Consider the following 17,678-nt stretch of genomic DNA (forward strand, 5'->3'; position numbering starts at 1 on the left):
GCCTATTCCTGTGAATTTTAGAAAAAAATAGAAGGCTATGTATAGATACATCAAGGTGGAAAAAGATTTCAGGAAGAACATGTGTGTATGCGAAAATTTGCTGGAGGCTGAGGCATTTAGTCAACAGTATGTAAAGATTGTTGGATATAAGGAAGACGATGTCTCTAATATTAGCAAAGTCCTGAAATTTACCTGTAATAACATTTTTTTTAAAGACTCAAACGTTGAAAACTAGAACAGCAGCTGAAACCGATAAAATTTCTGGGAAAATTCTAAAGGCAATGTGTTTGGATATAGTATCATACCTGAACTAATTTGATTACTGTTTGCGTGAAGGAGCTATAACAAATGAATTCAAAGTTGCTATAGTAGGCCTAATATACACAGCAATAGGAGATAAACAAAAAGCTGAATATGCACCTAACCCTATTTTGAAAAAGTGTGGGGTAGACCACTCTGATTCTCAACGACTCATATAAGCTCTGGGAAACAATCCTTCTGTTTATATTAAGCACATATGAAATATTCCCAACTGGTTTCATACATGGCAGCTCGGATTGAGTAAAGATTACTGCAATGAGGATCAACTTGCAGCTAGAGCAAGATGGCGCAGGTATTTCAGATTCGTATGATCAAATGGACAGCATCGCTATTTACAAATGGGAGACTGCTGAGGAACATGATGGCTATTGGACTAGACAAAAGAGTGATTGAATGAGTGGCTAAGCTCCTAGAAAACAGTTCTCAGATAAGCATTATCTGAACCTGTGATGATAAAAATAAACGCTTGTCCTCACACCGAGGTGGTGCAACATTCTTCAGGCACACCCCCAATAGAGGTGAGCTTCATGTACCATTTCAACCTCAAATCAGCCCTCCTGCCATTCTTAAATTTCAGGCACTACCGGGAATCAAGTCCGGGTGTCCGAAGACGGCAGCTAATAGTTCTAACCGTTACGCTACGGAGGTGGACTCCTTAATGGTAGAAAGGTGGGTTTCGCAAGGCAGTATTATTGGAGCATTATGTTTTCCTCCGTCTCTCTCGCTCTCTCACTCTCTCTCTCTCTCTCTCTCTCTCTCTCTCTCTCTCTCCCCCTCAGAGATAATAGGTTGACAAAAAACTACCCTTCAAATTCCCCTTCATCGTACCACTAAATTTAACAAATCTTTTGTTTGCACTGCATCCCGTATCTTCAATGTCTTTAACCTTCACCGTTTCGCAAATGACAGGAACTGCACCCAACTAAAGCAGTCCTTAACATCTATCTTCCTGGAGGAGTACGCAAGGGGCTGAGATCAGGTATTCTTGTGTCCAATAATAAGAAATATGTATATTTCTAAGAAAATTGTTTCTGTTTTTTATATTCCTGAGATTCTTGTAGCCTAAAATATTAAAAAATCGAATGATATGCTTTATTACTTCTTATATGATTTATGTTTTAACTTTGTTGGAATTGGTATCTGTATTTTAATTTTAAGTTTAATTTTAAGTTTAATGTTTAATTTGATATTTTAATATTATAAAATGTAGTTAGTATATTCATAAACTTGTATTGTGTTATAAGTAGACGCTACATAAAGGGGCTTTTCAGCCTCAGTGGCATGTATATCATCATTATCAATAAATTCAATTCATATTCAATTCAATTCTCTCTCTCTCTGTGTGTCACAGATAAGGCTTGTTGCGGACGATGTTATACTGCATACAGCAATAAATAAGGTGCAGGAGTGTGAGCGACTGCAAAAAGACCTCCACAAATTTGTGAGACGGACAGCAGTAAATGGGATGAGAAGGTCTTATCGCGACGATGATATAGGAAAGGGATGGGAGTGAGAAGAAAGCGGCGGTGGCCTTAATGAAGATACAGCGGAAAACCATCTTCAGGGCTGCCGACAGTGGGGTTGGAAACCACTGTCACCCGACCGCAAGCTTACAGCTGCGCGAAGCTAACCGCACGGCCACTTGCTTGGTGGTTGTATCACCAAAAGGAAAAGTCCTGTGTGTTAATTAGTGGGGAAAAACTCATGGGGATCCCTTGAAGTACCCAGGTGTTAATATAAGGAAATATTTTCATAGTGCTATTTACATTAACGAGATAGTAAACAAAGGTTACGAATCTCTTCATATGGTTATGAGATGAAGCTATTTAAGGGTTCTATAAAGGATTTGAAAGAAAGGACGTAAAAGTCCGCAGGTCTGAGTGGCTCACTCGGTTGAGCCGCTGGTCTTCTCACCCCAGCTTGGCAGGTTCGATCCTGACTCAGTTCGGTGATATTTGGAGGTGCTCAAATACGTCAGCCTTGTGGCAGTAGATTAACTGGCACGTAAAAGACCTCCTGCGAGACAAAATTCCAGCACCTCAGAGTCTCCGAAAACTGCCAAAAGTAGTTAGCTGAACGTTAAAACAATAACAATATTATTATACAGGGTGATTATTTTAGAAGTTCAGAGCGGAGTGCCGAGGATTAGGCGCGCTGGGAAGCGGAGACAGCGAGCCCAGTGCCCGCAATGACAAGCAGGCATAGTAGGCTCAAAGAAGCGGCATGATTACGCTTATAGAAACTAAACGAAACTGAGCTCCCCGGCTTTATAGATGCTCTGGACAAATAAGTAAATGAATAAATAAATAAATCAACTAGGAAATTAAACTGAACGCACCAAGCAATAAATAAATGAATAAGTAAACAAATGAATAAATCAACTAGGAAATTAAACTGAACTCACCAGTATTTACAGACGATGCTGAAAGTGATCTCCTTCAGTTGCAATGCAAGCTTCACATCTTGTAATGAGATTTCGAAACACAGTGTGTAGTTCATGGACACCGATAGAACGCACAATGTTCCTAGTTTCAATTTTTAATTCTTCTGCAGTTCGAGGATTATCGAACACTTCCCGTAACCGTCGCATAGAGCTACGCGCCGTATGGGCCGTTGCACTATCTTGCTGGAAATAGCCGTGCCTTTTCTCTTCTTCAGTCAGTTCAGCAAAAATGGTTCCAGAATGTTGTGAATATAACTGTCAGAAGTAATCGTGTCTTGAAAAAATACCGGACCGATAATTCGACGGCCACTGATAGCGCACCACACACCCTCGTTCACATCGTGCAGATGTCACGGCTGTAAAATGTGGGGGGTTGTCTGTATCCCAGATTCTATTGTTCTGTGAATGGACATATCCACTCAAACGAAACCAGGCTTCGTCGCTCATAAAAAGAAAGTTCGGATACACAATACCGTCGCGGACACTATTCGTTAGCCAATTGCAAAATCGTATTCTTGCATTGAAATCTGTAGGCAGTATGTTATGGACTGAATGAGTCCGAAAAGATCGTAAATGTAACAATTTTGTTGCATTGCGTTCTGAAGAAGGTGAAATACCATTTTCCTGAGCGACCTATGAGGACTGACCTGGAGTCTTGCCTGTATATCTTCTAACCTCTCCCGTGAGAGAGCTGTTCTCCTTCGCTTCTTTTTCTTATTGCTTACGGAACAAGTACTACGCCACTTGTAAACGCGCTGATGCACGTAACGTTTTGATGGTACTGTCGCACCGGGAAATTGTCTATGGAATTTTAACCTTTTAACTGGTTTCTTCTTCTTGTGCAAATAACACTCGACCAAAAATATTCTTTGCTCTATAGTACATTTAACCATCTTGATAATAACCTCACAACACACCAGTAGTTTCTAGAAAACTGAGGGACAGAGTGCTAAACAGCTGCGCGCTAGCAGTGAACACTTCTTATCTCGCCAGTGTTGACAGAAGCCATATGGCGCTCGCTCGGAACTTCCCACGGCATGCGAGAAGAAGTCTGAACACTTAAATTATTCTCCCTGTATTAAGTCACTGGCAACACACTGATTATAGTACGGTTCCAGTGAATGGGACACTGACCTAGATTACTTGATTCGGGAACTAGAAAAGATCCAAAGGAAAGCAGCACTATTCGTTCTGAGTGATATGCGACAAAAGAGTAGGGTTACGAAATGTTCCGAGCTCTCTGCGGAGAGATAGCGTAGAATGATATCAGTAGGAAATAAGACTTAAAGAAGTTTTTAAAGTAGAGAAGATCATAATATGAAGATTTTTTTTTAATTGGCTTTACGTCCCACCGACACAGATAGGTCTTAAGGCGACGATGCGATAAGAAAGTGCTAGGAGTGGGAAAAAAACTGCCGTGTCCTTAATTAAGGTAAAGCCCCAGCATTTTCCTGGTGTTAAAATGGGAAACCACAGAAAACATCTTCAGGTCTCCCGACAATGAGTTTCGAACCCACTATCTTTTTTTTTTGCTAGGGGCTTTACGTCGCACCGACACAGATAGGTCTTATGGCGACGATGGGATAGGAAAGGCCTAGGAGTTGGAAGAAAGCGGCCGTGGCCTTAATTAAGGTACAGCCCCAGCATTTGTCTGGTGTGAAAATGGGAAACCACGGAAAACCATCTTCAGGAACCCACTATCTTCCGAATGCACGATCACAGCTGCGTGCCCATAACCGCACGGCAAGCTCGCTGGGTAATATGAATATCAAGTTGTACTTCAAGAGGACAAATCGGCGAAATACCCTTTTATGAAAATGGGAATTAGGGACTGAAATTAATTACCAAGTAAGACATTACATAAATTTCCAGCTTCTTGAAAATCTTTTAAGAGAATATTAGGTAAACAAATGATAGAAAGTCTGCAACTTGGGTGACAGCCCTACATGGAGGTCAAAAGTAAGTAAGTGATTGATTGATTGATTGATTGATCGATTGATTGATTGATTGATTGATTGATTGATTGATTGATTGATTGATTGATTGATTGATTGATTGATTGATTGATTGAATGATTGATTGATTGATTGATTGATTGATTGATTGATTGATTGATTGATTGATTGATTGATTGATTGATTGATTGATTGATTGATTGATTGATTGATTGATTGATTGATTGATTGATTGATTCTTTCTTTCTTTCTTTCTTTCTTTCTTTCTTTCTTTCTTTCTTTCTTTCTTTCTTTCTTTCTTTCTTTCTTTCAACTTTCTTTCAACTTTCTTTGTCTTTATACCAATTATCTTGGTTTGATACTGATGTGGATTAGGCCCAGTTTAACAGCCTGGAGGGCGGATCCTTCCTGACAATCAAAGTTCCAGTTCCTGTGGTGTTCTGTAGTGTTATGCACCGCATGTAAATGGAGATGTGTGTACTATCACAGAGCTACAAGAATTAACCAAACGCGGCTAAAATGTTTGGCCCAACCGTGATAGGACATGGGTCTCCCTGAATCGAAAGCCGCTACGCTGACCATTCAGCAAAGCAGTCAGACTTCATACGTGAGCTAATTCTGTAGTTTTATTTTAAATAAGAGGAGATTTTTTTGCTAGTTGCTTTACGTCGCACCGACACAGATAGGTCTTATGGCGACAATGGGATAGGAAAGGGCTAGGAGTGGGAAGAAATCGGCCATGGCCTTAATTAAGGTACAGCCCCAGCATTTGCCTGGTGTGAGAATGGGAAACCTCGGAAAACCACCTTCATGGCTGCCAACAGTGGGGTTCGAACCCACTATCTCCCGGATGCACGGCCAACTCGTCCGGTAGGATTATTATTATTATTATTATTATTATTATTATTATTATTATTATTATTATTATTATTATTGGCTGCCTGGCCGAGGCAGTAAAGGCGTGCTCGTTTCGCCGGGAAGGACATGGTTTCGAATCCCCGTCAGGAAGTCGTAAAAATTTAAGAAACGAGATTTCCACTTCCGGAGGTGCACATGCCCCTGAGGTTCACTCAGTTTACATCAAAAATGAGTACCAGGTTAATTCCTGGGAGCAAAGGGGGCCGGGCGTAGAGCTAATCACTACCGCATCAAGTGCTGAGGCCATCCAAGGGCCTTCATTGCCTGTACGGAGATGACTTTGCTTTTGCTATTATTATTATTATTATTATTATTATTATTATTATTATTATTATTATTATTATTATTATTATTATTATTATTATTATTATTATTATACAGTCTTTTACACCTGTGGGGTCGCCGGTGGGAACTGTGTAGCACATGTTGATTTGGCCCTGTATTAGACCGGATACCCTTCCTGACGCCAACCCTACGTGAATTGATGTAACCACTGTTGTATGTTTCTGTGGTGGTGGTGGTGGTGGTGGCGGTGGCGGTGGTGGTGGTGGTGGTTAGTGTAGTGTAGTGTGTTGTGCTGTGTGAATATGAAGAGGACAGTGTTGGGACAAAAATGAGCACCCAATCCTCGAGACAAAAATATTAATCAACGGGGTTAAAATCCCCGACCTTGCCGGGAATCGAAGGCACCCTCGAGCCGAAGGCCTCAACGTTGACCATTCGGCCAAGATGTAGGTCTAGTGATATTGCTACTTGGGATAGTTTAAGAATTAATATCTTGAAACTCTCCCGTCCAGTTAGCAAGAAGAGTTCGTGTTTAAATACGCGACATTAGATTCCCTGTCTATATACTGTACATATGCTGTTATTAAAGTGTTATCTCCTCCATGGCTAAATGGTTAGCGTGCTGACCTTTGGTTACAGGGGTCCCGGGTTCGGTTCCCGGCAGGGTCGGGAATTTTAACCTTAATTGGTTAATTTCGCTGGCACGGGGCTGGGTGTAAGTGTCGTCTTCACCATCATTTCATCCTCATCACGACGCGCAGGTCACCTACGGGAGTCAAATAAAAAGACCTACATCTGGCGAGCCGAACTTTTCCTCGGACAGTCCCGGCACTAAAAGCCATACGCCATTTCATTTTTCCTCAATAGAGTTTCGCCATGTGAACGTTTCACTGACCATTCATTCACCCAATATAATATTTCCAAACGTACATTCTGTACTATTTCTTATTATTGTAAGTTCACTTTGTGATCGAGATTCTTAACGAACTTAATTTACTGTTTCAGGAAGAATACAAAAGCACTTTAAGACTGAACACATGGACATATTGGGTAAGTAAAATTCTTAATACTCTTCTCATAATCAATTACAATATTTTTTGTATTCAGTAGGCTCTACTAGAAGCTTCCCCGTTGTCCCCGTTTTTACCATCAAGGTAATTTGCCCCAGACTAGTCAGCCGATCCCAGGTGTGCTCAGTCCGAAATATGATTTTAAAAATGCCCTAAAAGTATTATCTGCGCACTTTTTATCGATAGATTTGTGTACGGGTTTGAGGAGTAAGGAGGGAGCAATTCCGGTTCCGTAAGTACTACCAACTGAATGGAAATGAAATCTGAATTGAATTGATAATACGATCGATCGATATGAATTTTGCTAAACCTTTGTTGTCTTAAGCCAACAACTGTGTCACACACACATTATATAACATTATATAACATTTCTCGATTCGAATCTTATTCCTATAGTTTGGCTTTGCTGTGTAAATAACAACAGTACTAGTACGTAAAGTGTATGCCAGATGTCGCACAGCGATTCATAAGCGATTCATAGTTTGTGTTTCAAAGGCTGCCAGTACGAATCTCGAAGATTGCCGAGGTCGACCAATTCAGCACTAGGGTGTAAATCTATCCAGAAAAGGTGCGCAGATAATGCATACACCCTGGATCTTGATGGGGGAACATATAACTAAATACGGACACGGTGAGGTCAATCAAAACCACAAATAAAGCAAGGCGAAGCATGACGTCAGTTTTGGAGGAAAATCTGTTTATTAAAACTAATAAGATAAATATATAAAAAATAGCAAAAGTATCAAATAATCCAGATTTACATCACTCAGATTATTGTTTTCAAATGGATAAAGTCCATCTTGAGAATCAGAATATATTACAGTGTATGCCGACACACATACTGAATATATCAAATCAATTTTTAAAGTGTTTTTATTTATTTTAACACATGGGCTTGCGTGCTCGCACCACGCTCCTGGCTTTACTTTTTGTTAACACTTTTAACTGTAGATGAGTACTTTCCCCATTTCTGCACACTTGAAATTGCAGTGGGGTTCCTAACCTTAAGAAAATACGTGATCTAATGCGCAAAAGGGGGGGACAAAACTAACCTAACTGTACAATATATAAAACACGCTGAGTGCTAAAACATCCTACGCACAAAATATATACATCCTGGAGTCATGAGCAATCTCATGAGGACAACAAACAATGTGGAAAGGAACCACACCAAACAAAACATGTAAATGGCAATATATACATTCAAAGAAACAAAAACATGATATCATATTTTCCAGGGTTCACCAAGGAAAGCATGCGGCATTCACGCAACTCGCATTCACTTAAAGCCTCTACGAAAATAAAAGGAAACATAATTACACGTTAAGCAATACTTCCTATTCAACGCAGGTTCCTGTAAAATGATACATGGCACAAAATAAATAAACAGGTGGACTTTACAGTATCACGCACACAATCAACGTGGATTCCTGAAATGAAATTTTGTGATACAAATACACAAAAATGATCTAATTCAACGTTGTACCCCGGAAAAGATGACATGACACAAAATATTCCTCACCGCGGTTCTATCGTAAAAGAAAAACCGGAACAAACGTCGCGATTTAAAACTCTCGTCAACTACAACAACCGTAGAGACATGGACAGAAACAGTACAGACCTCTCAAATAAAACTCTCCTCGGTAGACAAACATATCATCCTCGCCAACACAGGACGGAATGACTCAAAGTGGACATCCACGTTTCCCAAAAATAAAGCAGCAAATAACAAAACCACAGGGCCCAAACCTTTACACACGCTGCTCAACAGTCTACCCGAGGCAAGTCTCACAATCAAGAAAATGCAGGCCCTTCAAATGAGGAACGCGCCCTCTTATGCAAAATCACAAAATAACATCTCATGTCCTTAAGTTGCGTAAAACTAAAGGAATATCAAGGACGTCGTCTAACATTCGCTCCTATGAAAGAAACACGACCGCGCTGGTCACAAATACAAGCACTCACGCACAAAGTAAACATGAATAATAAAGTGGCCAACTCTGTAATAAATATGATAAACTGAAACTAAAAAATTGCCACATTGACAATCGATCATATTTGAACATCGGAAAGTTACTGAAATACCTCAATCCAACATCGCGAGAAACTCATATTGATAATAATAATAAAAAATAATAAATTGATAATAATAATAATAATAATAATAATAATAATAATACATTTTACAGAAATTTTATTCTAATATTCTGAACTCGAAATACGAAACAGCGTTCGTGGAACTCGTGAATTAATTACTAATTTACAACCTAGATATACAAATAGTGGTGAAGATGACGCTAACAACTTCGTGGATACACACTCCACCGTTTACACACTCTCATTCACACATCATGCAATAAATCCCAGAAAACGTGACGGCATGTTTCCGTACACTTTGAGCTCCCATTAATAATACTTTAATCTAGTCCTTCCTGACTTTAATTTGAATCCTTACTTACATTTACAACTACGCCCCGAGACGTACACTGCGTCTCAAACATCAAAGCACACAAATAAAAAAATATACAAGGCTAAAATAAGAAACTGACTCGTAAAGAAATGACGCTAACCACTCAGCTAAATAAATTAGAGTAAAATGTTGAAAGCAAACTGCGACATCTTGCAAACGGGCCACATTTATGTTACAATTATATTTACATTAACAAGCTTCCTATCATTTACCGTAAATAGGACGTAGTCCTACCAAACCAAGCTACATCTACAGAAATTAAATATCAAACTAACCCATCCCCTTTTTGCAACATTAAACACGTTCACACTCGCATAATTACATTAAAACTCTGTACTCATCTGTTATGTTGACTTATGGCCGCTCGTCTTCAGGAGACAGCCGACCCCATCTTGTTTTTAGCCAGTCATTTCGATGATGATGCTGCCTTCAGGAAAGACTTGGATCAGTCCTTTTGTCTCCATCGAGGGGTAGAAAGGTGATGTCGTATTTTCCGTTGCTGCTTCTGCTTCTGGATGTCGTCCAAAACATCCCCTCGTTCACGATGTAGAAACCAGGTCAAGATCAACCGGCCAGTTACTAGAATACTACAGCCGGGGGCAAATTCCACCGACCGTGAAACCAGTTCCCATTCAGTAGCGGAACCGCTTCTCCCGTAACTAGGTCAAATATTTCCCATTTTATAAACGGCTGGACTGAAAATTGTAAAGTTTATGCCCTCGGAAAACTATTTACACAGGCAGGCTACTATGCATTTTGAAATGATTAAATGGAACTGTTCTCTCCCTTTGGTAATCGCAAGTTAAATACCACCCTCCCAGTATTAGAAAACTTGAGTATATCAAATGTAGACTGAGCGTCTTCCAACAAAATCTTACGAGTCCCCACACGATCACTCGCGTAAATAACAACTTTTTCTTACGATGTTACCTGCACAAAATCTCGCCGAATAATAGGTAACTAACTGACGCTGTATTCGTTTTTATTAACTCGTCCTCGAAGACGCCGTCGTATCCTCGATTAGGGCCACCTCTTCCCTAGACCAATGCCTAACCATATCGACGGTGGCTCTATCGTTTCATTGGCTCAACACATCGCGTACCTGACGCTAACTTCAAACATCTCAAATAGGCGACCCTAGCCTCTCGCCCGGGCATCCGAATTGTTGTCCGTTGGAATTCTATTGTTCCCTTGTTCGGCTTTGTGTGTGTCATGTCGAAATTCCACCTTCCAAACTTAGCTGGTGAGCAAACAAATCCGAGCTCCAAGCTCATTACAGAAATTTCGACATGTGCTGCTCAGTGTAAATGTTTCCTGCCAGTTACTAGTATTTAATAAAAATGGAATATTCTCCGTACATTCGAATAAATGACTGATTAATTAAATGAGCACTTCAATAAGGGTTCACCGTATCTCAGGCGGCAGCCCGTCGGCCTCTCACCGCTGTGTTCCGTGGTTCAAATTCTGGTCACTCCATGTTTGATTTGTGCTAAACAAAGTGGAGACGGGACAGGTTTTTCGCCGGGTACTCCGGTCTTCCATGTCATTTTTCATTCGAGCACATTGGCTGTGAGCTTTTATCCGGGAGATAGTGCGTTCGAATCCCACTGTCGACAGCCCTGAAGATGGTTTTCCGCGGTTTACCGTTTTCACACCAGGCAAATGCTGGGGCTGTACCTTAATTAAGGCCACGGCTGCTTCCTTCCAACTCCTAGGCCTTTCCTATCCCTTCGTCGCCATAAGACCTATCTGTGCGACGTAAAGCCACCAGCAAATTAAAAATAATTATTGCCCCAGAGGAGAGCGCCTAGATGGGGACTTTATTTTTTCATTCCTGACCCGGTAGAATTATTGGAAACAGGCTGTGGTTTTTCATTTTCAGCTGGCCCCACTACATATATTTATCAAAAATAGTTTACATTTTCCCTAAAGTAGGGTCAGTGGGTTGCTATCTTGAAGATCCGTGCACAAACCGAAGAAATGCCCGTTAGTTATTTGTAAACATCCTTGTTGTTTTAAGGGGCTATTTGTAAACATAACTACATCTATATGATACATAAAATAAGAATTTTATCTGTACATTGTTCACAATTTGAAAGCAACGGTATTTCTGTATCGGTCGTGTCCACAGTAAAAAGGAAATGTACTTTCTAACTTCCGTAATGTCTGTCTGTCTGTCTGTCTGTCGTGTACACTCATCACGAGGAAACGCCTGAAGAGAATTTAATGAAAATTGGTATGTAAAGTCGGGGAATAAATCGCTACAATCTAGGATATAAGTAATTTTATTCACGCTGAGTGAAATGATAGTTTAGGGGAAGGTCTAAAATTTAACTCAAATATTTATTTGATTAGTTGTCCAGTCGATAAATACTACATAAATAAAGTTATACAGAATTAAATTCCCGAGCATTTATGTCTGATACATTTTTACCGTACCGGTTATGATAACAGTGATATTCATAAATTTTGATTCTTTGTTTACTAAGTCCATATCAGCGCCGAGTCACGAGAAAATGGTAAACAAAATATAATGAAAATCGGTATGTAAAGTCGGGGAATAAGAAACTACAGACTACAATATAAATAAATTATTTTAGAAGACGCCCTAATATCACAGATTCGAAACAAAACTAAATGTGAAGGCCTACAATACAGAAAGCTCATAAAATTGATCAACAATAACATTACATTGACCATTGTATGTTGTAATGTTCTTTGTGTCTTCTGTTGCCACTCATCTCCGATAGATGGGATTACTGCTGCGTACCGAGTATAACAGCCTGCCTGTATATTGGCGGGAAGTAGATGGAGAGTTAGATCTTTCTCTTCTTTATCATGCCATTCCTCTGGTTCATAAATTTTTCTAACACACTGGTTCATCATAGTATTCAAGCTATTCAGTCCCTACCCTGAGGCGCTGATTAGAATGAACAGTGTGCCCATTTAACGAAATAATGGCAGAGGAGTGTTCACGGCTGTCTGCAGCCTGGTCATTCCAGCTCTGGAACTTTGGACTGTTCGTTAAAAGTGAAAAAATGTGCGATTTTTCATTTGGTCGAATATTTTATATAACATTGCTTTAAATCGCTACATTTCTACTGACTTCATTGTAATGATCTATGTTGACTTCAGGTGGGGAAAACCACAAAGACAGTCTATCTGAGAATTCCGTAGTGAAGCACGGGTACATCAGCTAGTTTACATATAAACAGAATGACAGGCAGGCAGAGTGGATCTCGGCCCACAAATAGCCACAGCTAGCCCATGGTCCGACAGCTCTGCACACCGGCCAGCTAACCGAGCAGAGGAGGGGTGCCCACGGCTCGACGCCTCTGTATTCGGGAGACGGAGACGGGCTGGCCCCCACCGTAGGCTGTCCTGAGAATGGTTTTCCATTCTGCTGAACTAAGGCGAATGCCGGGGCAATTCCTAGTATAGGTCACGGCCTCTAACCCTCTCACCTTCTCCGATACAAATCTCCTAGCCTGAGTGACGGCGTCTCCATCTAGGAGGCCTGCCTCCCCCATCAGGGGAGGAATGAAAACATTTGGTAGTATAAGTAGAATTCAGATGAAGTTGTAGCACCAGTAAAGAAGCAGTAGTGTAGTTCATGATGACAATGACAGCATTCGATCGAGTTCGCGTAACCTGTTTACGTCAAGAACTGTTTCGGAATAACTAGCAGTGTTGATGAGTTATCACATGTAACTTCAACTCAAGAATAAGTGGGTAGAGCACATTCTATGCTAGCGAGTGGGTATCGAGACACAGTTGTTTACTAGAGTGCGGTGTCGGCTTCTGTATTGTATTACGAAAGAATGAGATGGAATTCTAAAATATATTCATTCACTATATTCATTTTTCTTTTCCCCTTAATGTTAAGAATAAAAGGTAGATCGCTAGAATAATTTTAAGAATAAGAGTAGTTACAGTAAGTTACACTACAGTATATATATTATTGTTATAGTAACAATAAGTAGTTATAGAGTTTAATAAGAGGTAATGATTTTGAACTGTTGACGATGAAAACATTAATTTGTATATTTATAAATATTGTTGAATAGGTTTTAAATATAACTACACCAAGAATGTTTTGTTTCCAATCAATTGATTTTGTATACCTCTGATATAGCGTGCGTTTATTTCAAAAGTTCCCGCCTTCAATTTATTTTACAATTGGCTTTACGTCGCACCGACACAAATAGGTGTTATGGCGACGATTGGATAGGAAAGGGCTAGGAGTGCGAAGGAAGCGGCCGTGGTCTTAATGAAGGTACAGCCCCAGAATTTGCCTGGTGTGAAAATGGGAAGCCACGGAAAAACATCTTCAGGGCTGCCGACAGTGAGGTTAGAACCCACTATTTCCCGAGTACAAGTTCACAGCTGCGCACGCCTAACCGCACCGTCAAATTACTGGGTCCGCCTTGAATAAGTGTAATGGTTCTTATTTTGGTTTTTATTCTTACAGAAGAAACACATCAATTTAGTTTTCAAGAGAGACGCTCGAAACCATTGCTGATTGAATGTTATGTACCACCCCCTGAATTGACGTGCTTTTCCTCAAAAAGAACCCAATAACCAAAATAACACACATTACATTTATTCAAGGAGCAAAATTTTAAAATGAACGCATGGTATATAAAGTGTTAAAATTAGTATAAGTTTGATTTGCCTATGTGTGAAGAAATATGTTATCTTTCTTATTATACGAAAAATACATTGATAATTCGATCGATATTACAAATGTGCATTTAAACATAAAACAGAAAATTAAACAGTACGCCATTTTCACAGTTATTCAAAGTCTACTGAGTTTAAGCAACGAAAGAACAGTTGAAATATATTTTTCCTTCCTGGCCATGTAACTGATCTTGAGATACTTTTAATTAATTTTCAAGTACGTCCATAGCAATAATATAATATAATATAATATAATATAATATAATATAATATAATATAATATAATATAATATAATATAATATAATATAATATAATATAATATAGTAGTAGTAGTAGTAGTAGTAGTAGTAGAAGTAGTAGTAGACATTACTTGGCCATACTGGACGATCTGCAACCTTCAAACCTTCAAACGATTCTATATATTACCTTAAGATATTAAACTGTAGATAATTTAGTGTATATTTAACTCTTCATGTAGGTGTATGTATGGTCGGACAGAATAGCAGGCTTCATAGCCAGAGTCCCGCCATATGAAACAAGACAACAATAAATAAATAAATAAATAAATAAATAAATAAATAAATAAATAAATAAATAAATAAATAAATAAATAAATAAATAAATCTACTTTTATGCATCGCCGCTTTAACTACAATTCTGAAATACATCGGTCCCTCTCCCTAAATCTAATGAGATGCGTGATTATGGCCAGAAAATAACAGGAATCGTGAACGCCACTATTAATTAATTACTTATGGGTATCTCGAAAGAACCAGTAAAACGAACGCAGCTACGAAGAACTCGTTCCTAACAACAGGAGGAGCACACACGGACAAGGAGCAGGTATTCTTTATGCTGGGAACGCGTTGAATGCCAAGCCTCGTGGTAGCTCACATGGAAAGGATACGGTAGGAGACGTGATAGTGGACAGTAATCGAATGTTCGTATCTAAGGCAAATATTATTATCGCCATTGGCTGGGATATGGTAAGTGTGTATACTTGTTAGGTTTCACAGACTTGGCCCGTATGTATCGTGGCATAGGGTAAGGAGCTAAGATGGACGAGAATAAAGAGGTGATGGTCTGTGGCGAGGATACAGGCAACAAGATAGCTACGTCGTACATGTTCCAAGCTTCGTAGGCCACACGTAGGACAAAATGTGCCCCATTGGAACGACAAAAACCTGCGATGGCAGGTAGGTATGTAGCTGCGTGATCCATCAGATCACCCGATCATACATCCCTGGATTTTTTCTGTGGGGCCATGTAAAACGGCCAATCCTTGTCACCATAGAGATCCATCAGATCGCCCGATAATACATCCCTGGATTTTTTCTGTGGGGCAATTTAAAACGGCCAGTCCTTGTCACCATAGACAGCTCATCAACGAGACATGCTGATTCGTTACGTCGGAAATGTTACAACATGCCAGACGGTCCTTACAACATCGCGCGCAAACTCTGTGTCGACAACGGAGGTCGTCAGTTCGAGCAGGTGCTGCGTTAAACGACGTAGGTAACTTTATCCTGTCACATATTTCACAGCATCCTACAACCCATCTCCGGAACATATATCACCTTACCAACGGCCCTCTTCAGGGATAAATAAACAAATCAGTCTGTGGAAACTATTTAGTATGCAACCTTCCCACATCCCATGCAACGGGTAAAAACAACACTTGCGTTAGATTAGAACCTTCTAACCCTCGAGCACTGTCCACTTTCAGATCTCCGACCGCACTCCTGCCAAGTGAGCTATCGCGAGGCTTAGCATGCAGCGGGCAGTTCCCAGCCTATACAATACCTCTTCCTGGTCTGTGTGTGGGTTCCTGCGGGTTGCTTATAAGGAATTAATAGTGGCCCACACGATACCTGCTGTTCTCTAGCCCGTAACCACACATCTCGTTAAATCACCCCGGTTTACGAAGAGAGGCCGATGTATTTCAGAACTGTAATAAACGCGGTGGGAAGCATAAAACTAGATCACAAGGGACGGGTAAACCACCTGGTATATACCACGGGGCCCACCAGCCCCGTATTTTTTACTTATAAGTGTCCCACATTTACTAATGATAAATGGGATGCCTAATCGCTGGTTTACGAAGGAGCGCTACAATGTGCTATATTTCGGTTGTCAAACAAATTGCAGTCATTTTACTACACGTTTTCAAAAAGGGTGCTTTTGTAAATACGACAAAGATGCACAAAATAAAGTGTAATAACTCATTCATTTTTATACGTACAGACATTCCACTCTATCAAAATGTTATTTATATGTACCTTGAACGATCCATTAGATATATTTGAAGAAATATGTGTATCAGTTAGGCGGTTATTTGGAAAATCCTGCGCATACCGTCTGCGAGCTTCGGCTGAATTCCGACCAGATTCTCCATAGTTTAAGATTATACCCGTGTGTTCGTTGTTGCTGAACACAACAGCCATTACCGATATGTTGACAACAGGTGCAGTGTTACTGTGCTATTATGTGTTCGAAAATAAGGCTTACTAACGCAAGGGGGCACATTGGGTGGGTAGCACTGAGAAACATGCAGTGAGCGGCCGTCCGGTTGTTGTCTCTTCGTGTTCTCACTTAACCTACCTACAGACAGTAGCACCTCTGTGAAAATTAGTTATTAAATATCCCGCGAATCACTAGTGGATGCAGTACATTTATAAGTAGAAAGTACGGCGCTGGTGGCCACCTGGTAGATATGCAACAAGATACATGAACACTTACTTGAGTGACTTTATAAAATCTGAGAACAATCGAATTTACAACGTGTATGTTCTAGAGATGGAACGATGACCTGCTGACATGGGATCCAAAGGCGTATGGTGGCTTGACTGAAATTCGACTAGAAAGTGACAGCATATGGGTGCCCGATATCATCATGCATTCCACGTAAGTATTCCCTTCTAATTTTTGCCATAAATACTGGCCAAATTCAAGTAGAACCAATTTAACCTACGATAGTATTATTTCTTAGTCTTTCCAATGGTGGTAATATCGTTCGAGGTTGAATGAGTTGGTCACGCGGTTGAGTCACTTTCCTATCAGTTTGAATTCTGAAGATAGTGAGTTCGAGTCCTATTGTCGGCATCCCTGAAGGTGGTTTAACGGAGTTTCCTATTTTCACGCCAGGAAAATTCTTGGGCTGTGCCTTAATTAACTCCACGTTCACTTCCTTCCAAGTCCTACTCGATAGTAATAAAACAAGTCTGAAACGGTGGGACATAAAACAACTTGCATATCGAGAATTTAAACTAAGTGATACCTACTGAGAGAAACAACTGTATTCAACAACAAAAGTGAGTCTGTTCCATTCAGGAAATGCAATGTTGAATAGCTTGCTGATCACTTAAAATCTAGAACCGAAAATAAAAATTAAATGTACTTATGTTACAGTTTGTAACTACAGATAGGTAAATATTTGGTCTCAAGTCCCGTATATATGGTGATAGATGATTTTGATAGAATCTGTTACGATAGTTTCACAAATGCCTAATAGTTCCTGTTCACCTAGTTTAGA

At 39.9% G+C, this 17,678-nt stretch overlaps 1 protein-coding gene across 1 annotated transcript in view; it reads left to right on the forward strand.

Annotated features, from left to right (window-relative positions):
- Positions 1 to 17,678, forward strand: part of LOC136874835 (neuronal acetylcholine receptor subunit non-alpha-2) — a 120,518-nt gene that overhangs the window by 19,156 nt on the left and 83,684 nt on the right. Inside the window, exons 3-4 of the mRNA XM_067148515.2 lie at positions 6,928 to 6,972; positions 16,941 to 17,050. Coding sequence (XP_067004616.2) covers positions 6,928 to 6,972; positions 16,941 to 17,050 — 155 coding nt within the window. The remainder of the gene's footprint in view (positions 1 to 6,927; positions 6,973 to 16,940; positions 17,051 to 17,678) is intronic.

The sequence above is a fragment of the Anabrus simplex genome, chromosome 5, assembly GCF_040414725.1.
Source record: "Anabrus simplex isolate iqAnaSimp1 chromosome 5, ASM4041472v1, whole genome shotgun sequence".
NCBI classification, from domain to species: Eukaryota; Metazoa; Arthropoda; class Insecta; order Orthoptera; family Tettigoniidae; genus Anabrus; species Anabrus simplex.